This window comes from Oculina patagonica, chromosome 13 (assembly GCF_052425735.1).
Source record: "Oculina patagonica isolate OP01 chromosome 13, crgOcupat, whole genome shotgun sequence".
NCBI classification, from domain to species: Eukaryota; Metazoa; Cnidaria; class Anthozoa; order Scleractinia; family Oculinidae; genus Oculina; species Oculina patagonica.
The window spans coordinates 24420073-24444757 of NC_135770.1; the positions used below are offsets into that span (position 1 = coordinate 24420073).

Sequence of the window (24685 nt, forward strand, 5' to 3'; positions counted from 1 at the left end):
AATCTCTCTATTTTTTATTTTATTTTCCCACTTGTATATGGGCTTTTGAAGACTTCTAGATTATATACTATTATCTCTCTATGTATCATTATCGTATATATCTTTATATATTATTAGCTTTCGCTTGTCTGGTTACTGGGGAGGGCGGGAATGGGAAAAAAAACAATAGGACAAAAATAAAACTCTTCTGTAATATACCCGAGATTTCCCCTTTCAAGATATGACCTCTCGTCATTTCCTTGTTGGAGTATTGGGTTGACTGCGATGCCAAGGGTAGTGGGTGGCCTGTACAGGCTTAATTTTGGCCACTCCCTATTATCCAGAAATTTGGATTATACCAAAAGTGGCAATATATAGCGGAAGGGAAACCTCCTTGATTAAGACTTGCCATAACATTTTCTCGTCTCCGGCTTTTCGTAGCGTTCAGTCATTCGTATTATATGACTCTCGAAACATTTTGCTCCAAAAATGGGCAAAACCCCGCAGCAGATCTCGTGAGCAAAGTTTGCTTCCTCATAGTGTGGAGCGGCCAGCTGGGGTGAGTGGGTTACATAAGTAGACAAATATCTGAGTAAGGCGTGGTATCCTAGATGATCTGGAGTCAAAATACTTGACCCTAACCGGACCAACTCCCGTGCTGATCCGTTTGTTTTGTAACATAACTCCGGCGAAACTTTACCCAGCCCAGCGGCAGCTTTACAGTGCAAGCGATTTCACGAACCTCAAGGGAAACGGAAATTGGTTCGAGAAATCGGAGAGTTCGAGACATCGGGTGTGAAAAATTGCAGTGTTCGGCTGAGAGAAAGAAACAACTTTGGTCATAGTTAATTTTCGGTAGGCTCGAGAAATCGTGTTCTATTCTACGTATCTTTAGCACTGTTTTAATCGTTATCGTAGGTAATGATGTAATGTCTATTGAAATCTGAGTACAAAAAATTAATTCTAATTTCCTTTTAATTGTACCAGTGAGTTACTCGTTAGAGAAACAAATTGACCTGTAGCCCACCAGCGTGGAAGTTCTTTTGTATTTTATATCGTCAATGTATGTTCAGAGACTTTCGACGTGTTTTCAACAGCAGAACTAGACTGCATGCGAAGCTGAACTTTTGCTTGTCATCAAAAGCAAGGCTCACTTCGCATCATTCACGTTTGTTTTGATTTAATTTCACGACCTTATACTGATCTTGTTCGAATCTTGTTGTCGGTGTAAACAGGGTCATAAGTGGAGTGTGGGCGATCCCAGAGCGATTTGGGAAGGAAGATCATCAGCGATGTCTTTAACCCCATTCTTAGTCCAAATATAGCAAAGCAAGGGGAAAGCCCTGGGAACGAGGTTGATATTTCAAATGAAATAAAATATAGCACATTTATATCCCATTTTCCATTTCCAGCCCGTTTCCAGCCCCAGCAGGCACTGTGAACCCCACAGTTAAGTGAACTATGGCACATATTCCATTGCTTGGGACAGACAGAAGCCAACAATCCCATTACAAGCCATTTTCCATTCCAACGTTTTACTGGTACAATTTTAGGTTTTAGTAAATTCACTGACAAGATTTGTAAGCCCAATTATTTTTCCGACCGCGGTCTGCACGTGCACCTCTCTTCTCTGCAGGGGATTCAGGGGATTCTGTTTTTTTTTTTCGCGTATACTTCATGGGAAGACCATGAAGACTGGGGAGAGACAAACGCAAGGCGCAGAATGGAGGATTGGGAAAAATGAAGAAGTGTATTCCTAGGGAGCCTCTGAGAAGATTGGGGCTGGAAATCGTTGATTCGCCAATATATGTCACACTGATTAACCAAACTTTACTGGTGGTATCATAACGTACCTATACCTGCCTCGTTCAGGAGGCTTTCGCAGACTTTGTTGCGGGTCCAATTGTAACGATAAAGAAACCGAATTGAAGTTAAAAGCGTAATTTATTTAGACACGGTAAATCGTTCAGGACAATCACATATAATAAAACAAGTACAATAGTTAAAAATACTACCATTCAAAATGGGAAAATAACATAAATACCGTGTAAGCTATTAGAGCTATTTTCGATTGAGAGTGTCCAATAAACCAAAACCAAAGTAACTTGAACACTTGACTATCACAAAAGACCTAGGTACCGCGGTGAACCAATCAAAACTCGAAGTAGGTAGCCGGCACGAAGCGTGGAAAAACGTGCGCAAGCGATCGCGCGAGTCATGATTGGTGTTGCATTTGATTGGTCGAGGAAGTGGCGTGGGTTTTTTAAGCCAATCACTAAGCGAAGTAAAGTAAACGTGAATTACTTTAGACCCTCAAGTTAAAACTGCCCTATAATCCAGATAATCTAAGTGAAAATTAATTACAAAAAGCTTTAATCGTATTGGTTTTTCAACAGGCCCGTTTTGAGCATTAGCAGGACATGGGGTATTCCTGCACAACGCATCAGGCTATTCCAACAGTACCCACTTCCCACTGGTCCAGCCCCTACATTAGCATGGTCTAGCATAGCCTGCGAACACTCGATTCCTTTTCAAGCGAGCGGAGCGAACGAACGCTCCTGGTTCGCACGTTCGTTCGCTCTGCGCGCTTGAAAAGGAATCATCTGCTACACAGGCTAACATAAACGTTTTGTGAAAAAGTGAACAAACTGAGGCCGCATGGTGGGGACAATTTGAGTTGTTCAAATACCCCACGGTACCAAATAAACATAAGGAAAGTTCTTGTTTCTGAGCTTATCCAGAGGATAATTTTGGGCAAAACAAGGCACAGGGAAGATAGAGCTATTGTGCAGTGTTCATCTAGTAACGGTAACAGATCTTTCTGTGAATCTTCAAACTTGTTTCTTTTTAAACAAACTTATCATGGCTTCTGTAGAGCAAGTTAAGAAGAAAGCCAAGTTAAATTGAAGACAAAATTCACCAAGCTGCCCAGCATGTGTGCGCGCCCGGGTAGGGCTACTAATGCTAATACCTGACACCCGAGATAACACTGAACTTGAGCAAATGTTTTCTAGCCCAGGTGCACGGTTACAAGTAGGATATTGGCCGGGGGAATGATCACTGCTGGAATTGACTGATGCATGAGTGAACAGCACGTGCCATAAGTGCGCGCTGTAATTAGGAAGCTGCGCTTAAATGGGTTCCTATTCTTATCCATCTAGAAAACAACTCAAAAGTGATGTTTTCTGATTCGTCAAGAAGTTTCACAACTTTTTTTTACTCCATTGTGGTAATAAAACCTATTTATTAGGAACAGATCTTTGCGTCGTCCAATTTTGTCTGTGATTAAAAACTCGGACCCCTGCTTCGCGCCCGACAACTATTTTGACTCGTATGATTGATTGCAGTGCTATTACCATTTCTAAGGAAAGTAGTTTGAAGAAAACAACCTGGTTTAGCAAGAACGAAAACTACTAAGAGTGCGGTGAGCTATTCGGCCAAACATCGATCCACAATGTCAGGGCAGTGACTTAAGACGGATTCCGCTGAAAGTTCGAGTAATGAGTGCGAAAATTAAGTATCAAAAATCTACTCATAGCACAGCAACATTTTGTATACTATTTAAAAGATCTTACGGAAATTCATTTGTCTTAGTGACCCCGCAATTAAATACTAAAGCTTTCTCGAGAAAATTAAAGTCAAACCTCGTAAAAATGTTTAAAACGCGCGCCATTTTGTTTTGAACTGGCGTGAAACGTCCGTTTTAACTGAAATATAGACAACTTCAAATCCATTTTTCTCTCTCGTGGTCAGCTTGAGTGCTAAATGTTTGACAGGTTTTTTGTTAGCTGTAGCTGTATTGCTCGAAAGTTGTGCGGAAACCATCTTAATATCACAAGAAATCATCGGAGTGGTCAAGTCTTCTGGTTGACTTATTCCGTATTCGGGTTCGATAACTTTTCTTATAGAACGAAGGCCCGTGGGGACTCCCATATAAAAGGGGCGGGGATGCTCGTTGGAAGTTTTGCAAAGAACCCTTCAAAGAGACCAATCTGGGCGTGGCTTAACCTTTTTTGTTCCCTGAAAGATACTAATATTCTAAAAATAGATTTATATTTGTATATTTCTTTGTGTACAACCCTACCGGCGAGACCTTCATGGCTGAAAATATTGGCGTTTTACCTGGAACACTTTAAGCGAGACCAAAAATCCGAAATTTACACACGCGAGACGACACGCATCCCCATACCTTTCATATGGGAGCCCCCCCTCCCCGGGTACAAAGGCCTTCTCTAAATGTACATGTACTATGACGCAAACGTGTTTTATATTTCTTTAAAATTGGACAATTAACACATTGTTTTTATAAAATTGAAGTATAGTCCCGGAATTTCAAACAATAAACTTATCGTGATAATTAGCCTATTGTAGCTTTCGTAATCCCTCCAAGAAAGCCTTTTAACAAAAACAAGCTCCGGGATTTTCATGATCATCGGAACTTAACATTGCTATTATCTTTATCTTAATTAGGAACATAGTCTGTACACAGCGTCTATTTACTCAATGCGAGAAAACGTCCGCAAACAAGCGGGCAAGAAACAATGCATGGAGACCCTGGCGCTACGCGCTCGAGCACACTTCCTGTTCAGTTCTTGTTTATTTACACCACCTACAGCTGTAGCGACAGTATTTTATCATAATATTTCGACTTGTCGGCTCCCTGCAGTATCCTTGCCGAGCCAATGTGTGGCAATTTGCTACGCGATCCAAACACATTTTACCTGCGATGAAATATAAGTGACGTTGTATGAATCAAGAAATAGTTGAATGGCCCGGGAGATTGGGTTATAGTAATCATTATGTTTACCGGGATTTGATCAATATCCATTCTTACCTGGCTGAACTTGGGGCGCGAGGAACAAGTGGCTTTGGGGACACATGATTTAATTGGCTAGAACTTTAACAAAGGAAAATTGAATTCGACAAATCAAATCAACCGTTTAAAAATCCCTTTGTTTTAAGGGATTTTACTATGATTGATTTGATTGGCTAGATTTAAATTCTCTTTGTTATAAATCTAGCCAATCAAAACAAGTATCCGAAGAGCCACTTGTTCCTCGTGCCCAGGCTCTGCCGGCTTAGAGGGGCGAGCGGCTCTGGGGACGAGAATGATCAACATTTACAGAGGACTACATTTTGTTGTCTGTTGCTTTATTAATACAGTCAACTCTTTCTTAACGGACACCTCTATAAGACGGACACCTCCATAAGACGGACACCTGGGGATGGTCCCTGCCGTTTTTCAGTCATTTTACTGTAACTAAACTCCCTATAAGACGGACATCTCTCTAAGACCGTCAACGGACACTTTGAAATCATTTATCATGTTTTATTCGTGAAATTACTTCCAATCTTCATATCGATAAAGCAAAGTTTGTCAGCGCCCTAAGGATACGCGCATACCAAGCTTACTAACCAAAACAATGAAGCTTCTCTGCTTACGTGAAGCAGTGAATTATCGATTGTAATGAACAAACGATACAATTTTCTGAAATTATTGTTGTCCCTGTTTGTAGGTTTTGTTAAAGAAAGTGACTTTCAACACACTCAAAACAGACGAATATTTATTGTGCATAGGTTTAGCTTCATTATCTCAAAATTACTGGTGTCATGTTTCCTCGACTCTCTACAAGACGGACAGCTGCGGCCGGTCCCGAAGGTGTCCGTCTTAGAGAGAGTTGACATACACATACATACATACATAAACTTTATTTAAGTGTCAATGGTATTTAGCTAAAGAGCTAATTGGGGACACTAAAATAAATATACAAAGATAAAAATACTAATATTATACAAATAGATATAAAATATAAAAACACTAATATTATATAAATAGATAAATAGATATAAAATATAAAAATACTAATATTATAAAATAGATATATCGATAGATAGTTAAAATGACACAGATATGTTTTTAAAATTCCAATAAGTTAAAAATGATTACAAGATTACTAAAATTAGTTACATTATTATATTGTGCAAGCGTAGCATCTGCAATGTCCGTCTAACACATCAGTAATGTTACTGCCCCGAACTGCTTTTTTGAATTCAAAAAGGCTTTTTTTGTTACGAAGATCTTTATCTACTTTGCCCCACAGATAGGGACCTAAATACCTAATACTATGTTTACCATAATTTACAGTTTTGAACCTAGGTATTGGAAAATCGCTACTACGCAAATCATAATTCTTAGATTGTTTATAAAATATGTCAGAAATGTGTTTAGGTGCCAGTAAATTTTTAACCTTGTACATTAATATCAATATGTCTTGTAGTCGTCTATTTACTAAACTAGGAAGCTTTGCCTTACTTAATAATTCTTCATAGGATCTCGTGTTGCTATTATATACTGCACGTAGTGCTCGCTCTTGTACCTTTTCTAGTTTTCTAGTGTCAGATGCTTTGCAGAAATGCCACACAGTATGACAATACGTGAGATTAGGTAGAATTGCCGCTTTGTATAGTTGGAGCTTGGCTTCTGTAGGGATCATCTTTCTAAGGCGTACTAGGACACCAACTTTCTTGCTTGCCTGATTACATATATCACTTACATGTTTACTGAATTTAAGCTTATCATCCAATGTAACCCCAAGCAATTTGAGGTCTGGGGTAGACGTAATGGTATATCCATCAATGTTTACATTTATGAGCTTGTCGCTGTTGTTCCCTCTGTATGCTTAAGAGGTGTCTAGTTATAATAAGGGAGGTGTCTTCTTATTAGAGGTGTTCGCCTAGCTAAGAGAGGTGTCCGCTTAAAGTGAGGTGCTTAAGGGACACCTCCTTCACTTGAGGTGCAGTCTATCTAAGGGACGTGTCCACTACCTTCTACTTGTTTGAGATGTTAACGTAAGCGAGGTCTCTGCTTAATGGATGTATTCACATAACGTAGAAGTCTGACAAAATTAGGACATGTATTAGGTGTCCGCTTATGGAAATAGTCTTTTGAAACAGAGAACGATGCAAGATTTAAAACGTAAACTTGGGTTGAATTCTACCTATGCTGTAGGGAAAAGGTGTTTATATTTACTACTTCATTTGTTCAGATCTTATAGAAGGTATTGGTTATGGAATTTGCCTGTGTACCCACCGTTCACATATCCACCGGCCATACAAGACGCTCTACAGTTCTGCAACATAAACTCTTGATGAAGGTAGCAGTCGCCATTTTGCATCCACTTTTTGCAATCTTTCGGCATTCTATCCTGCACTGTCGTGGCAACTGTTGAAAGGATATTTTGTAAATAACCCTTAACCCACACGAAAAATGTCTCTAAATGAGATTCAAAGCTTCTAGATTTCAAATTTGTTTGGAGGGCATTCCCCCAGAAACCCCCTAGCAAGATCTTGCCTCGTCTATGGCAAAGGTCTGGTTACAGCCATGACCGTTAGCCGAGACGAAGCTTGGAGGGCGATTGTGAAATTAATTTTGAGGACAATCTTTCACCAAGGGCATTGTCCTACAATATGGCAGAAAGCCAGAAAGGGTTTATTTATTTCATAACCTTTCGATTAATTTCTACAACGCGCTTTATCTCCGATAAATACGAAAGAACCCTACAGTGATAATCACTGCGTAACTGCAGTTGAAATAAATGCAAATTGATTGGTTTACGTAATTTTATTAACACTGTGATTTGATTAAAAAGTTAGACCTGGGAAGGCGACTTTGTTCGTTTGTCTATAAAATCGGTCGACCGATATCAACTCGGCAGGGTATACTTAACAATTATTCCACGAGCGCGCGTTGGATATGAGATGGTAGATACCCAATGAGGCGCGGGTTGCCGAGTTGGCTATTACGATCTCATATCCAACAAGCGCGAGTGGAATAATTGTTTTATTAAAAACGCCCAAAGAATTGCAATATTTTAGCCCCCCATTGTGGCCAATGGTATATGAGCTCATATACCATTGCCTGTTGACCGATCAAAACTCAGGAATTGCAACATACCATTGCTAGTTTTTAATATTATCTGAAACCCGTCGTCCGATTTCGTAACACGTGATGCATTTTGTCCAATAAGCGTGTGCAAAAATTCATCGGTGGGTTATAATTTTACTTATAGCCATTGACTAAAACATACCCGTGCTTTATGATATGTATTGTGCATTTATATATAGCAGAAAAGAACAAGACAAACAAACAAGTTACGGTTTCAGGCCAAACTTTTATATCGAACAACAGTGTTAATAAAAGTGAGTAAACCAATCAATATGCATTTGCAGTGCCGTAGCCAGACTTTTAGCATAGACGAAGCAAAATCATACTAGGGGGTCTGGGGGCATACCCCCAGAACATTTTAAAGTCAGGAAGCTTTGAAACGCGTTTTCAAGATTTTACATGCGTTATTTCTTGAGAAATGGTCAGGTCAGGGTTGGAGTCCCGGCAAGCCTGATTTTTTCAGGCTTCTGAATTTTCGCAACTGCATGCTCAAGTTGTGTTCATAACTGCGAAGGATTTTCTCTTCATTCATTGTTTATCCGCGGTTCAAATATATCATTTCATATATTCATTATTTCATCTTCATCTTTCCCGGGTATATTACGAACCAATTTAATGACCAGCTCCCAGTTGGCTTGTTAGCTCAATTGGCTAGAGCGCTGCACCGGTATCGCAGATGTCATGGTTCGAGTCCCGGCAAGTTTGATTTTTTCAGGCTTAATTTTCGCAACTGCTTAAGTTGTGTTCATAACTGCGAGGATCTTATCTTCATTTATTGGTAGTTATTTTCCCAACTAAACGCATTTAGTTTTTAATTTTGGGATAAAATCTAGATGAGGCAAGTGCCTCATCTAGATTTTGCCTTGTGAAGCCCCTGTTACGTAAGCGTCCCACTGTAATAAGTGGAACTATTCTCTTTCGGTTACAGCGCCACTAGAGTACATAGAGATTATTTGTAATGTAGATCATTTCCCTTCTGGACTGCCTTACTTATTCCCAAATTACAAAAGAACTGGACTGGACTGTTATTTTCACGCGGGAGGGAGCACAATTCCTTCAAACGAAAGATGTTTCCTTCGCTTAAAAGATGGTTATATCAAAAGCGAAATGAGGGCCTCTATCAGTTTAAAAAGCTAAGCGTCCTCCTTTGAGCTCAAGACTTAGCATATATACGGCAACATGTATATATTTTAATGTTACTTTTGTTACATTTCTGTTTTGCTCTATAGAATTTTTTTATCCAGCTAAGCTGTATATTTTGTGGTATTTGGCGATATAACGTGGAAAAAAGCTTAGTGAAATTTTGCTATTTCGGCAGGACAGTGCCCCTTTACCTGATTTTTTGGCGCAGTGTTTACAAGTCCAGCGACAGAAAGCAGTCATAAAAACCGGTTTATTCATGCAGTCTCCATTTTTGGCCCAGTCCTTACACGATGAGCTGTGATCTCTACATCCTTTGTGTGTCACTAGAGAAAAAGAAATCATCACACACATCATGAAATGCCGTTTTATAACTGCCATGGAGTCATAAACCGCGGCAGCTTCTTAAGGGGAGCTTATATCGGGGAGGGGGGAACAAGTGTTTTAGAAAGTACTACTAAGGTGCTCTTGGTTATATACGAGAATAGACCCAAAGGCAATTTGAGCAAAACTCCAGGCCTTTAGTCAAGATGAATCGAAGTCTGCCTTTACAGTAAAGAATCAATAGTTTTCCTCGCCGAAATGTGAGGTGAGATTAAATTAATGTAAGGAATTACTGAAATAACCAATGTGGGTTATTTTTTGTTCGTTTTAATTTAGGACCTTTCATTTATTCTTCGTCTCAGTACTAGTGAAGCCCTCCCGCGCACACACACGTATATTGTATTCACACTGTTCTAAACCGGTCAAATCTGGTTTTACTCGCCTCGTATGACCACGACGTATTTTAAAATAATGTCTCATTGATATTATAAAAGTTGTATTTACCCATTAGCTCCGGAGCACATTTATGGCAACTCCAGGGACACCAAGAATCCATCTTTGAAGGTTGCTCTTCACACATGCCTTTCTTTGCCCACGATCGGCATTCAGTGTGTTGATCATCACATTCCCCCCAGTACAAATACTTTCTGTTAACAGCCTTTATATTACGATACACTGCAAACAAATGGAATTTTTTATCAGCTAGATAGCGCTTTGTAGTTTAAACCAACAGGGTAAATATTTTGCGCTCTGTAGGTATTGATTCCTGAAAAGGGAATAGTATATTACCAAGCCAAACAAAAGTTAGTTGCCAAGTCAAGTTACAGAAATAAATCGAGATACCAGGTTAATACGTAACACACAAATAGCTTTTTGCGTACCCTCCAATCGGATGCTTGAACTTATAACTTGTATTCGTCGTGTTCTGTTGAAAATTCACGATTTTGTTCGATCGTTTTCTTATTGTTGAATGTTCGTCGATTGACTAAGATCGCAGGAGCGTTGCTTTTAAGGGGGAAATTCATCCTAGTTTTTGGCTAAAATGAAGCTGCTACGTTTTTGACTGCTACCCTTTATGGTGTTTATTGAAACAACTGCGTGATCTCAATACTATAAGCGTTGGGCAACTTGGCTGCGCCTTGTGTTAACTAGCAATATATATAGACCAAACCAGTGACTAGTAGATTTTGAGGCCAATGAACCTTATCGTGTCAAGCTAAAGGTACAAACTGTTACAATTTTCTAGTAATTTGTGTGGCGGTGCCCTCTCATTTTTGTCAATGTTCAGGGTAGCGCGCAAAGAACTAGGAAAAACGTTGTCACACTATGTTGGTGGTTAAGCTCGAGCAAGAGTAAAATGTTTTCATACATAACAGCTTTCGTTGACCACACCTTTACAGTGTGGTCAACGGGGGTGGGGGGGGGGGGGATGTACGCTTTACCTGGCACGACTGTAAGGGTCAAACAACTCCCATGCCCAGATCGGTTGTCTTTCAAAACATATATTTTTTTTTCAATTGGAGTATTCTATTACTTGAACTTACGCTTGGGAAAACAGTAGCCCCATCTCTTGTCCTTGTTATAGTTGGTTGTCGTCGCACACCAAGGTTTCTTATTGAAATACAGACAGTCATACACAAATCTGTTTTTGTAGAAAAATGGAAACGTGCATGCTCTCCCTCTTCCATTTCCTCCATAAGTACACAGACCACAAGATCGCGGGCACTTGTCGCGCATGAAAGGATAATTTACCACACATTCTCCGTTTCTTGCCCAGTCTCCACAACGGCTGTGACGGTCCATGCAGTCTGTGACATCATTGTCTGTTTGACAGCGTCCCCACTTCTCATCCCTGTCGAAGTTACTGGTCGTTGCACACCAAGGCTTCTTTTGTCTCTGGCCCTGGTATACGTTAAGGCACTGTGTATACTTCTTTCGATTGTATATGAACGGGAAGACGCAAGGTGCATGATTGTCGTTCCCTGCTAACGTGTACACTGTGAAAAAGAGAGAAAAGTATTATTTTTTGTACAGACGCAGACATGATATTTAACGTGATAGAAATCATGATCACGTGAAATGATTACTTTTGTATAAATCTGTATCTCTTGACTTAACCAGTTTTCTTGACAGTTTTCTTGGGACTTGCAATGACAAAGGAGTAAAAAAAAAAAACAGCATTACAACAGCAAGAAAAAAGTAACAGGTAGGAAACAGCATTACATGCCACAGCAAGATGCTGCAATGATGACACCAATACAGCTTTCCTGTCTGGCCTCTGCGGAGTATTGTTAATAACCATAGAAATGTGACTTTATCATGTTAAGGTTAGAGTTGAACGACATCGGGATATTCGTTTAGCTTCATTCCTTGTTGTTGTTCCCAAGCAGAAAAAACTGAGATCCAAGACTCCCAAAACAATTTACTTTTCTATACAACGTACTCTAATTTGTGCAAATAATTCCCTTTTTCTGCTGAACTTAATCTGAGGTTAATAGTTCGTTCTTGTCATGCAAGCGAAATGATTATGTGGTAAACCCTATTTGCAAAACTGCCAAAACGTTGGTACGTAAGCGGGCGGTTGCATAAACCGCTGGGTTTAACCGCTGACGTCAGGCGCCACCACAAGCTCATATCCGCTACTTTTGGACTCAGGTTGATGTTATTGACTCACCTACACTTGTTGGACCTTCCTGATATTGTATCTCATGGCGAAACACCGTGTCACTGCTACTGGAATGATTTCTCATTGTGTGACCTATACCATACAGATTAACATGCAGTCATGTTCGCAAGTAGTATATTAATCACGAGTGAGTGTTTCATCAAATTTCCAGACACCAGAGGATGAGAGAGTTGAAACAAGGCACAGTGGGGTATTTTTGACGAACACCGAGGTGTTTTAAAAATTTGATGAAACAATGCCTAAAATTGACCATCTTTATTATTTACTAATGCCTCAAGGGTTTGATAAAAAAAAAAAAAAAACTAAGGAATAAACAGATTAATAGAATAGTAAAAATCTACGCTAACTCAGATCAGATATCCAAATGCCAATGCCAATTATTCAAATTGTTTTAAGTTGAGGAATTGCTAGTCAGTTTGCGGACATGCCGTATTGTAACTACTAGACAGTTGATCTTTTATCCTTCCAGCCTTCTTAATATCGCTATCATTAACCCCATCATTAAATACATGGGTTCCCCGTACTAGGACCGAAGTAGTTATTTGTCCTGGCCAAGAACACAACGCAGATAACCCCGGCCGGGCTCCAACCCGCGGATCATTGTACGATTTCAGCTAGTCTTAAGTCAAGAGTGATGGACGAAAAATGTAAACAGAAAAGCCAATTGAAAATTTATAAAACTGAAACCGAAACTTACGCAGGCATTGGACTATTATAGTTTTGCACAATCTAGCCTCCTCCCCCGCCCATAGCTTTTCAAAACAAAAGCAAATCTCAACCGCAACAAATGTAACCAGCACAAGGTTATCTTACCTACAGTTTTCGCATCAACAAACCAACAGCCATACAACAGGACAAGAATGACATCTAACCAGAAGCAAACGACTTTGAACTCTTCCATGAGGCACTGATAAAAAACATTGCAGTAGTTAGTTTCAGTTTAACTAGTGTCACAAGATTGCCAGGCGAATGCTTTCTTCTTTAAACAAGCTATATTCCTCTTCATTTCGTCCAAAGGCTTTACCTGGCTAGATTCCAACGAAACTGTTCCATAGAGAAGTGGTCAAACGCAAAAGTCAAACGCGACTTTCAGTTTTAGCCCGAACCACTTGTGGGTACCTATATTTAACAATTATCCTGCGAAATCGCGCGGAATATCGCCAGTACTTAGCCGACGAGGCCGTAGGCCGAGTTGGCTAAAATCAGACGATATTCCGCAAGATAGAGCAGGATAATTGTTTTATTATTCAACAAATTGTCAACGAAACACATTTTGCACGTAGAAAAACTGTAATTGTGCAGCGCTTTACAAGATTTCGGACGAATCTTCGCAACCTACGAATATCGCAGGATATCTGTTATGTACGGATGACAGATATTGTTAACATTTTGACCAGGCAGCGCGCGCATCTGTTGAATAATAAAGGGCGATATTTGCTGATGTCATTGTTTACATTAAGCCTCATTAGTATATAGCTTTGCATAGAGAAGGAATTATGCTATATACAAAGTAAACTCCAGATATTTAAATAGCCTGAGAAACTTGATCATCGGCGAAATTTTCAGCTCTTTGTATTCAAGGAGATATAAAGGTTAAAAGGGTGGCAAAGGCGCTAATGAGCCCATACATTCTTTGTAAAATCACGTTTTCAAACTGCGTCACAAAAACAGTATTTAATACATCGGGCTCAAATTTATAGCGAAAGTTAATCGTACCATGTACCTTCAATATTCAGAAATGATATCTTTGTAGCTCGATCAGAAAAGTGAAGCGCTAATGCTAATGAGGCAAATATTGCAAACAAAGATTGCTCTATTATGTACCTGGTGGCGGTGGCGAAGGGAGCTTGGGCGGGGCATTTGTCTTTCTCAAGATCAGAACGACTGGCAACCTGTTATAGAATCGTCCCTTATTTGTTTAAACAAGATACGTCTTAGCCTCCCACGCAGTCGTTCTTAGGGGCGATCGTCCTAAGAACGACTGCGTGGGAGGCTAGATACGTCTTGACCCTGTTTCACCATTATTTTACACCATCTTTGCCGAAAAACCGACAGAATATCAATTGTTCCTTTTAAATTTTAACCGTGCCGGAATTCGCTGCTAGTCGGCCAGTTTTGATCAACAGTTATTTTAAGAGCTGTCAAAAATATTTCAAATGGAACAACTGGTTTCTTTGACGCTGTTTTTCTAAATCCCTGGACAAACGTTGGTTGTAGTGGACCCTACATTCCGACACTGAAAAATCAAACTTTGAGAGTATTGTTAGCTTAGCTTTGAAAAGAAGGGCAGGCATGGCGCTAAGGATTGTTATTTTCACAGCGGCAGGCAACGAGATGAAATTGTCCCACAGTTTCTTCTGATCAAATGAAACATCGAAAAACTCACCTATGAGGCTTAAGATATAATCCTAGAACAAATAACAGAGCAAATTGAATAAACTACTCCACATACGTCAAAAGGTTCCACGGTGCTTCAAAGCCAAGAAGCCGCTTACCTCATAAATTTTCGATTTACTGGCTTTATGATCGATGTTTGTTAGGAATTATAGTTAGTAGTTACTATGATAGAATGAAACAATTTAAGTGATGATGTACAATGCGTATCATTCGCCTTTCTCTGTAAAATGTGTCAACTTTAGAAGCATTAATTTCTTCCGCCAATATTTACTCCCTAAAGTAAACAGATTACTTAAAAGCCTCTGGCGAAACATATAAACAAATAGATGTACACATAGAAAAACTCTGTCATCATCACGTACATAGGTAACTAACAAACGTACCTTTATGTGCTGTTGACTTCGCTTATGGCTCCTAAGTTTATGTGCTGTTGACTTCGCTTATGGCTCCTAAGTTTATAACACTTTTAATGTAAAATACTTGGAATAAGGCGCCTGAGGAAGTTTGAGGAGCGCACACAAGCGTTCAGCTGTTCCTTAATTCACTGTGTAGCATAAGCGAGTACCTGTTCAACCAAAATTACTCACCTGGTGAACTGATTAATGTTTCATCGCTCTCTCAAAAGTGCGCCACTTGAAATATAATACGGCTGCGTGATTTTTAGCCTGAGCAAAAAGCTTTCTACATCCAATGTCAATTACTTTCATTCTGACACACCAACTACTATGGATTTATGCTTTTTATTTCATTTGTATAATAATTTTTAATATGATCTAGGTACCTACTGATTTTTACAATTTTTACACGAGGCTTTCCTCCTAATTGGTAATTAACACCTGTTACTAACTCTAATTAGCTAATTACTCCTTCCTAGTTAAACGGCCATTATCAGTCACTTTGACTAAAAATTGGCGGTTTACTATTGCCTACAGGAATGCATTTATTAGTCTCGAGTCTTATCTCATGGTGTCGAGAACGTATTCCATGTATACTACTGTTTTCACACGCATGCGTGAAATTAAGCGAACCATGCTGCGTTACCTTAGGAAGAGGGTGCACGAATTCAAACCTTCCTGAGTTAAAGCTTTCAACCAGGAGCCCATGGGCTGCTGTCTTCAACCAATAACAAAAACAGCATGACTTGTCCTGAAATCGATTGCGGTGAATTTTTACTTGTCACGTTCTTGCTCACGTGACTTGATGTTACCATGGCAACCATGTATTGACAGGTCACTGGTCAAATTTGTTATTTAACCTTTGGTTCTAATAATATTTTTAGATTTCTATCAGTACATTACTTTACAGTTTAAGCATAATTTTGCATATTTAATTTTTCAAAATCATCCTCGACGACGTTTTACACACCACATAGTTTCCATTTTAGATATATAGAAGACTTAAAAGAGGGCTCTTTGTGCCTTCCTTTAGTCCCACAAACTCAACTTTCCTAAAACCTATCAGTCGTAGGAAACAGTTCTCTAAATATACGAAGTCACAAATTTTAAGAATAAGAAGCTAAACACGGTCAATTCTTACAAAGAACTTGTCGTGACTTTTTCTTGATTAGATTACATGTTGTAAATCCAAAAAAAAAAAAAACGATTTCAAAGGCTGGGTTTACTATAAAAAATGGGGTTTCGTTTCAGCATTTATCCACTTCAAAGACAATTACCCTTCCAACAGATATAAGTCCAAAAGAAAAGCCTTTTGGTCAAAAATAGGGACATGGCTCAATATTATGAATTTTAGGGTTATTTGTTCTCAAATCCGGTTAGGAACAGGTTTATGAGCACCATTTGCAGCTGTATTTGCAGTATTTTCTCATGATTTCCCGGCTTGATGGCTCTGTGCAGTATCCTTCTCTGGCCAGTTTAGGACAATTTGCTACGCTGTCCAAACACGTCTTACCTACCAAAATAACAGATTGGGTTTAATAGATAGAAAATACAACCAGATTGATTGCAAAGCTGGTACAACGACAGGAGGGCCAATTTTATTGGCCAATATGTCAACTAGAGCTAGTCTTCTTCAGGGCCAGTACTATGATCTAAGAGAGTGATAAATGATCGTCGCAGTGAATTTCCAATTTGAGCAATTGGAATAAAGAAGCCTGAAAAAAAAATTCAGGGCTTCAACGTGATCCCGTTGAAGCCCTGAATTTTTTTTTCAGGCTTCTTTATTCCAATTGCTCAAATTGGAAATTCACTGCGACGATCATTTATCACTCTCATATACATCCGCAGTTCATATATGAATCATTTCATATACATTACATCACTATGATCTAAGGAAAATAACAGCTCTCAAATTTAAGTTTGGATGATACAGTAAGGGTTAATGTTTAATTACTAAAACAATACAGGTAATAACATCAAATTCTGAAAATAAGTACATCAAATCTTAGACGTAAAAATGCTGCCAATAATTACCCTCTCGAAAGTAACCCGACGGGATTTTACTTAGTCATAGCTTATTTAAAGAAAGATATTAATGACTTATATTTTATCCCCTAAGATTATTCACAGAGGCCTCGGCCCGTTTCTCGAAGGTCTCGAAAAGTTTTTGCAATCGGAAAGCCATAGCATTTCAGGCCTATACAAATGCATGCAAGTTATAAAGGGAAAGAAACCCCAAAACATTTCAACGCTTGCTAGCGCTAACTGCAATCCAGCTCACGAAATAAACAACGAAGAATTGCGTTAAAAAAAAAAAAGAAAAAAAAAAAGAATTGTGTTTGGTAGCCAGACAGCGTCTGCTGGCGTAAACAATTCATCTCAATCAAACGAATGCAGGTCATCAAAATCAGCTCGATTTGTCAGCTCGACGTCTGCTAGCGACTTTGTTTGAGAGGTATTGGTTAAGGGAAGCTTTTTGCCCTATTTATTTCTATGTGCACGTACCGTTCACCATTCCGCCGGCCATACAAGATTCTCTACAGTTCTGTAACATAAACTCTTGATGAAGGTAACAGTCGCCATTTTGTTCCCACGATTTGCACTCCTGCGGCATTCTATCGAGCACTGTAGGGGCAACTGTTGCAAGGATGTTATTAGATTAATATAAAAATATAAATTCTTTCTACTAATTTCATATTGTTAAATAAATAAATTACTATATTTAGAGAGGGAAGCTGCATCAGCTCTAGCTGGTCTTTATGCGGGTTCGGTCTATCTGGATCAAATTAGAATTTGAAAATTTGGTTTTTCAATAGGAAGGGAAACTGGAGTACCCGGAGAAAACCCACAGAGCAAGGCCAGGACCAACCCACATATGGCACCTGGTCAGAATCGAACCCAGGCCACATTGGTGTGAGTGAGCGCTCTGATCGCTGCACCGTCCTTGCTCCGCAACATCACTATTTATTTGTGTTGGCATTTTTAAGATGATTAGTATAGTCAACTCTCTTTAAGACGGACACCGTCGGGACCGGCTCCAACTGTCCGTCCGTCTTGGAGTGGTGTCCGTCTTATACGGAGTTTTGTTACAGAAAAATGACTGAAAGCGGCAGGGATGGGACTAACAGCAGGTGTCTGTCTTACAGAGGTGTCCGTAAAGAGCTTACAGAGTTAGTTCACATGCGTATGTGTTGAAGTAGTTTACCTGATTTTTTGGCGCACTGTTTACAACTCCAGCGACAAAAGGCAAACATAAAAACTGGTTTGTCCGTGCAGTCTCCATTCTTGGCCCAGTCCTTGCACGATGAACTGTAATCTCTGCATCCTTTGTGTGTTACTAGAGACGAAAATTAACGTAAATGATACGATGTCTCAGCTGAAGTATCGTGTTTTCATGATTATGGCCAGGAGCTTGCTCTAAGCTTACTTTATTAAAAATTATCGCCAACATTGATAGAAACAAAGACATATAAACTGAACAGATAAAATAACAGCTAGGAAGGTTCAAATTGTCCCAAGAATGTCAAGTTTGGTTTCTTAGCATCCATTCAAATTTTATAAACTGTAATCTATTTCAATCCTTGCAATCCTGCGCTTTATCTAGAGACTACTGCTTCTGTTTTGCTCTAAAGAATTTTCTTATCCAACTAAGCTGTATATTTGGTGGTATTTACTGAGATATAACGTATAAATAATCTGAGTTAAATTTTGCGTTTTCGGCAGGACAGTGGCCCTTTTAATGGGAATGGATATATGACGTTGTTGTTCTTGTTGTTAATAATTATTTTTTAAAATAAAAACTTTATTAACCAATTTCTAAAAGAATTACAATGATTTGACTACAGTCGAAGCTCTCGTAAGCGGACACCCTCGGGACGCGAAAAAAGTGTCCGTAACTGGAGCTGGCCGCTTACGAGAATGGTTCTCGTAAGCGGCCACTAGAGGTGTAAGGGATAAATGGCCGCTTACAGGAGCTTGCCGTAAGTGTAAGTGGTGTTTCGAAATGTAACCGGACGTGGATGACGACAAAACAAACACTGAAATATGTTACTGTTGTTACTGTAAAATCATTGTGACGAACGGCGATGTAAAGTTGATTGGTAAGAACAAGATACAGAGGCTGTTTATAGGATTTTCTTTGGGGTGTCCGCTTACGGGAGCTCAAAAACAAAGAAAAAGTCTAACTCGTTATCTCTGAAAGTGTCCGCGGCCGCTTACGGGAATGTCCGCTTACGAGAATGTAAAAATGCAGAGTTTGTATGGGAGTTAAAAACGGAGTTTCAAACCAGGCGGCCGTAAGTAGAGCTGTCCGCTTACGAGAGTGTCCGTTAAGAGAGCTTCGACTGTATTCTAATTGTTAATAATTATAGTCGAACGCTTAGATGTGCTAAAAATGGGAATAAAAAATGATTTTTCGCTTGCACCGCCATTATGAAATTCATTGCGTCACAGAGCAATCTCTTTTATCAGTACTCCAAAGCCCTTTTGTAGTGCAACGAAATGGTCAGTCGTGTGACGACATAAGAGCTATGGCGGCAGCAAGAATGCGAAAAAATTGTTATATATTAATATGTAAGCGCAATAAGGCACATGTGATTTTTGATTTGTGACTTACATTTGTCTCTCTCTGAGATCTGTCAATGTTGCAAGTGCTTTACTTTACCGAACCCCACCAAAATGAAGGACCAATTTCGTTTTTTACAAAGGTGTGTTTCTTAGGAAATCGCAGGTGGAGTTGTTCAAAAATTTTGCTGACGGCAGGTGTAAAAAGAATGGTATTTACCCATATGTTCAGGAGCACACTTATGACAACTCCACGGACACAAATCATGCATTTTTTCAGGTTGTTTTTCACACTCGCCGTTCTTCGCCCACATTGGACATTCTTCACGTTGATCATCACATTCTCCCCAGTGAAAAAATCTTCTGTTAACTGCCCTTATGTCGCGATACACTGCAATAAATGGTACACTAGCTCAGCAAAGAGCCCAAGGTAAGAATGTGCTCTGATGAGTATCGATTCGTGTTATTGGAATAGTTCCAAGGGAAACAGAAATAGTGTCTGACACCAGGTCTATACCATGTCTGGTGTACCACAATCACAGGTGCGTTGCCTTCGTAAGAAAAAAAATGCGTTTGAAATGTAATTTGTCATTTTTACTGTCTCTGAAGTAATCTCGCGGGAAATTTTCTTTATAGTGGACTATACCAAAAAAGCTCCTTCCGAAAGGGGTATGTTTTCAGGCTAGAAGTATATACAAGCGTAGGGAATTTACGAGTTGGAGTATAGAAAGATTAAGGGCATACTGTCATTTGAGTATTTAAAGGGCCTTTCAAAATCTCTCGAACAGACCAACCGAATGGTTGATTTATCTAAGTATTTTAAGGGGGCTGTCAACTGAAAGGTTTGGAAAATCGCTCAGTATTTTGGAGAATTTGGTTCTCAGTCAGGGTTGTTTCCTTGAGAACAACTCATTTCTTCATTGTCATGACCCGTATACTTGAGTATTTTATGAAAAGGCAGCAGTTTAAACTCACACTTGGGAAAACAGTAGCCCCATCTCTTGTCCTTGTTGTAGTTGGTTGATGTTGCACACCAGGTTTTCTTGTTAAAAGGCATACAGTTGTACACAAATCTGTTTTTGTAAAAAAACGGAAACTTGCATGCTCCTCCTCGGCCATTTCCTCCGCGAGTACACAGACCACAAGATCGCGGACAATTTTCGCACATGTAAGGCGCATTAACGATACATTCTCCGTCCCGCGCCCACTGTCCGCAACGGCTGTGACGATCCATGCAGTCAGTGACGTCACTGTCTGTCTGACAATGTCCCCATTTCTTATCTTTGTCGTAGTTACTGGTTGTTGCACACCAGGGCTTGTTGTGTTTACAGTCCTTGTAGGTGCATTCCGTGTATTTCATCCCATCGTAAATGAACGGGAATACGCAGGGTGCGTGATTATCGTTCCCTGTTAATGTATACACTGTAAAAGGAGAGCAAACAAGTTATCACTTTTGGATATTACTACTACCTCAAGTACGCAAAGGTGCAAGTACAGGAAGGTGTTTGCTTTCTAAGCTTACGCTTCATGTATTTCTCGGCTGTTATGGGTGCGATTTAGCTCAAATTTTACAGAGACATAAAGAAATGATGAACGATTATGAGTATAATCTTTTATTTGGCAGATTTCACTTAACAGCGATGTTATAGCTACGTTACTGCCAAATTGGGAGGAACATGATTTTGTGGCAGAGTTTGCGGAACGAGTATGAGACAGCACACTGTGATCTTGTCAAAGACCAATCAGTCAATACCTCTAGTGTGTCATAACAGAAGCGGATTTTTTAATCTTAAGTTTGCCAGCAAGTTATGAAGGTTTAAATGAGCAAATTTGAATTTAATGCCTCAGTCTACCTCTTTCTAAAACCGCTCTTTTAAAATTCCGCTTCTGTTATGACACACTACAGAATTCATAGTTTACCTATCTGCAGTGACAAGTAATGAAGTTCTGTATCCGCGCTGTATTCTCTGCCACAAAATTGTCGGAAAAGTCCAAACTTTGAAATTTCCGAAGGTGTCCCGACCAAAACACGATCAGAGATGTAATTATGGTAATTATATACACGCACGCTTTTATGGTGAGAACAATGCGTTTTTAGAAAGGACACGATTGTTTATGCCGAATATTATTGTGATTACTTTGAGTTGCAGAAATATTCAAATCTGAATGAAAACTAACTCATAGACCTCCTATTATACATACTAGTTATGCAACGCTTTCGAGTGTTATACTATGGAATATCCCACGAGTCACTTGTATTATTTCGGTATACACAAGAGCCTTTAGGCGAGTGTGTATACGAAGAAAATACAAGTGACAAGTGGGATATTCCATAGTATACCACGAGAAAGTGTTGTGTAACTATTTTATACCATGCCATAGAAAATACGCTCACTAAATTTCATCGAGAATAAGATCGCAGCGCACGATGGGAAGGTTGGGTTGAATACCGTCGAATATACAACGGCTTTCCTGTATTCTGATTGGCTGTATTTTCTATGGCATGGTATAAAACGTAAAATGCAACGCTTTAAATTGGTTAAAATATCAAAGAAACAAGGATATTTTTCAAATCACGAGCACGCGCCCATATTTTTATTCAGTCATAAATATCTCGTAAAGTTGTCGATGTCAGTCGTTGTACGTCGTGCATACGCTTTTAATAAATACATAATGATGAGCCTAAGGTGTCCCCCGCGACCTTAAGACATACTGGATCAAAGAGATTTAAATGTTAATAAAGGTAAGTGTTCCCAAGTGGCAACCAGCATGGCGAAAGCCTAAAAACACTGTAGTTTACTAAACTTCAAAAACGTACATTTGGGCAACTGTTCTCTTTCGATTCTTCTGCTATACCTAATCCTTATTTATCGATTTATAGAAACAATTTGGTACTTAACACTAAAACCCTTATGCACCATAAGGTGGCCTTTTGCACCACCAGGCGGTGCTCCAAGGATAATGATGATGATGATGATGATGACGATGATGATGATGATGATGATGACGATGATGATGATGATGATGATGACGATGATGATGATGATGAATTGATGATGATGATGATGATGATGAGGATGATGATGATGATGATGATGATGATGATGATGATGATGATGATGAGGATGATGATGATGATGATGATGATGATGATGATGATGATGATGGTGATGATGATGATAACCCTAACTAAATACTAAATCGATGGTTGGTAAGCGGACGGTTGCATAAACCGCTCGGTATCACTGCTAACGTCAGAAGTCCAGCACAATCAGTAAGATGCAGGCAGCATTTCGATATTATACACTTACCCACACTTCCTGTAGCTTCCGCCCATTGTACTTCGTGGCGGAAAACCGTGTCACTGTTACTGGTATGATTGCTTCTCGCATGTCCTACATTACGTAGATTAACACACTGCAGTCAAGCTCACTGAAGTTTTTGCGTTTGCAACACGTTTTTCAAGCACAAGGCGGTTGCTTTCTATTCTTTTCACTGTCTGACTTCGGGTTTACCTCGGTTTATGAACCTATTAACTTTTACTTTGTTTTGGAACTATTGTTTTCTTACTTTATATTGTTTCGAGATTCTTTGTTGTCTTGGTCGTTCTTTGTTTTACGTCACTGGTGAGTATTACAGGTTCTTACAGCGAGGATGAGCCTCAATTTCGCTCTAGCTAGAGCGATTTTTTTTATTGAGTGTCGTAAAACCAGGAACCAAAGTTACACTCTAGTCAATCATAAAAGACACAAACAATCCCGTTAGCTAATCAAAACTCGAAGCAAATACAAGTAGCCGCGCAACGCTGGAGAAAGTGTGTGTGAGCGTGCCACGATTGGTTTAGGTTTAACTTCTGATTGGCTAAGAAAGTGGGGCAAGATTACTGAACAATCATCAAGTCGTGAAAAACTGTAAACTCATGTAACTGGAATTTTAAACAAACCACAGAATACAATGGTCACACGACACATATCCACGTTCCAAAGTTAACGGCGGGTTATATGAGACCCCTACGACTGGCTATGCCATGCTGATGAGTCTTAACAAACAGCTGTCCATGGCTGCCACTCCACTGATGTGCATGCGTACAGGTCTTGGCCAGACCGTGGAGATGTGTCGTGTGACCACTGCGTTCAGTGGTTTAATTGATTTTAAAGGAGAATCTAGACAATTCCTTCTTTCAAAATGGATTTCAGGGTACAAATTTGAAAAAAGTAGTAGCAAAGCTATAAAATACACACAAACGCATTTTTAAAGTGGTTGTGATATGAGGGATGCATATAATTTACCTCGTCCCTTCCTAACTTTTTCGACCAGCATAAGGTGACATACCTGCAGTCTTCGTCTCAACAAACCAACAGCCGCACAACAGCACAAGAACAGCATTTGACCAAAAGCACATGACTCTGAACCCTTCCATGTGGCGCTGATAAACACACTGTTTATTAGTGGCTTAAAAATTGTCTATTGGATGCTTTGCTACTTTGTTGTCAATGTTTTAAAATGTTGTGCTACTGGGTAATTCCCGTCGGTAGCATTGCAGGGTTGAATGATGGGCATGTCGCTTTGAAAGGGCTTACAAATTTGGACGGAACAAGAAGTAAGATTAAACTGTCCTACATTTTCTATAGATTCAGTACAATGCCGCAAAACGTCCCCTTGAGGTCCGTAACCGATATTGTGTTGTTATCGTTAGAATGCGGCCTATTTGTCGAATTTCGCATTTTCATTTGAAGTGATGGCGCGCGTTTTCACGCCGTGGCCCGGAGTGTTGCTTCCGTTAACCCCGAAGGGTCCTCGTTGTAAATACATTTATTTCGTCTGATATTACCCCCTACCAGAATAGAGTGGTCAACATAAGTCTGGGGGTTTATCGGTGCTCTAAGCCAAGAGGTCTTTGACCTATTTTTCTAGATGTCGCTTTTGTTCTATGTTTTGTTTTGGGAGGTTAAAGAAGACTTAAAGAATGTTTCTGATTCCTTCTAAATATGTTAGATCTCGAGGTCGTACTCTGTTTTTAGCGATATGTAGACCCCAAGTAAATAATTACTAAAAGGGCTCCTAGTGATGAAAAATATAAACAAAGGAATGTACACATGAAAGAGCTCTGAAGTACATAGCAGCCTTACATACATACATACATACCTTTATGATCTATACAGCCCGGAAGCAATCCCCAAATTGTAACACTTTGATTGTAAGATGCTACGAATATGTTGCCTCAGGCAAATCGCCGGAGAAGAGCTTTTGGTTTTT

The 24685-nt window shown here is 39.5% G+C and overlaps 2 protein-coding genes across 2 annotated transcripts; both read right to left on the reverse strand.

Annotated features, from left to right (window-relative positions):
* Nucleotides 1-1962: 1962 nt before the first annotated feature.
* On the reverse strand, nucleotides 1963-14967 carry LOC144636382 (uncharacterized). The gene is made up of 8 exons (XM_078495578.1): nucleotides 14855-14967; nucleotides 12888-12981; nucleotides 12063-12146; nucleotides 10933-11385; nucleotides 9893-10063; nucleotides 9259-9390; nucleotides 7070-7201; nucleotides 1963-4700 (listed from the first exon to the last, which is right to left on the reverse strand). The coding sequence occupies exons 2-8, from the start codon at nucleotides 12973-12975 to the stop codon at nucleotides 4576-4578; spliced, it is 1185 nt and encodes a 394-aa protein (XP_078351704.1). The 5' UTR covers nucleotides 12976-12981; nucleotides 14855-14967; the 3' UTR covers nucleotides 1963-4575.
* Nucleotides 14968-15184: 217 nt separating this feature from the next.
* LOC144636384 (uncharacterized) lies at nucleotides 15185-24685 on the reverse strand. The gene is made up of 8 exons (XM_078495580.1): nucleotides 24575-24685; nucleotides 23762-23855; nucleotides 22741-22824; nucleotides 20405-20851; nucleotides 19650-19820; nucleotides 18072-18203; nucleotides 17372-17503; nucleotides 15185-16379 (listed from the first exon to the last, which is right to left on the reverse strand). Exons 2-8 carry the CDS (start codon nucleotides 23847-23849, stop codon nucleotides 16255-16257), a joined length of 1179 nt encoding a protein of 392 aa, XP_078351706.1. The 5' UTR covers nucleotides 23850-23855; nucleotides 24575-24685; the 3' UTR covers nucleotides 15185-16254.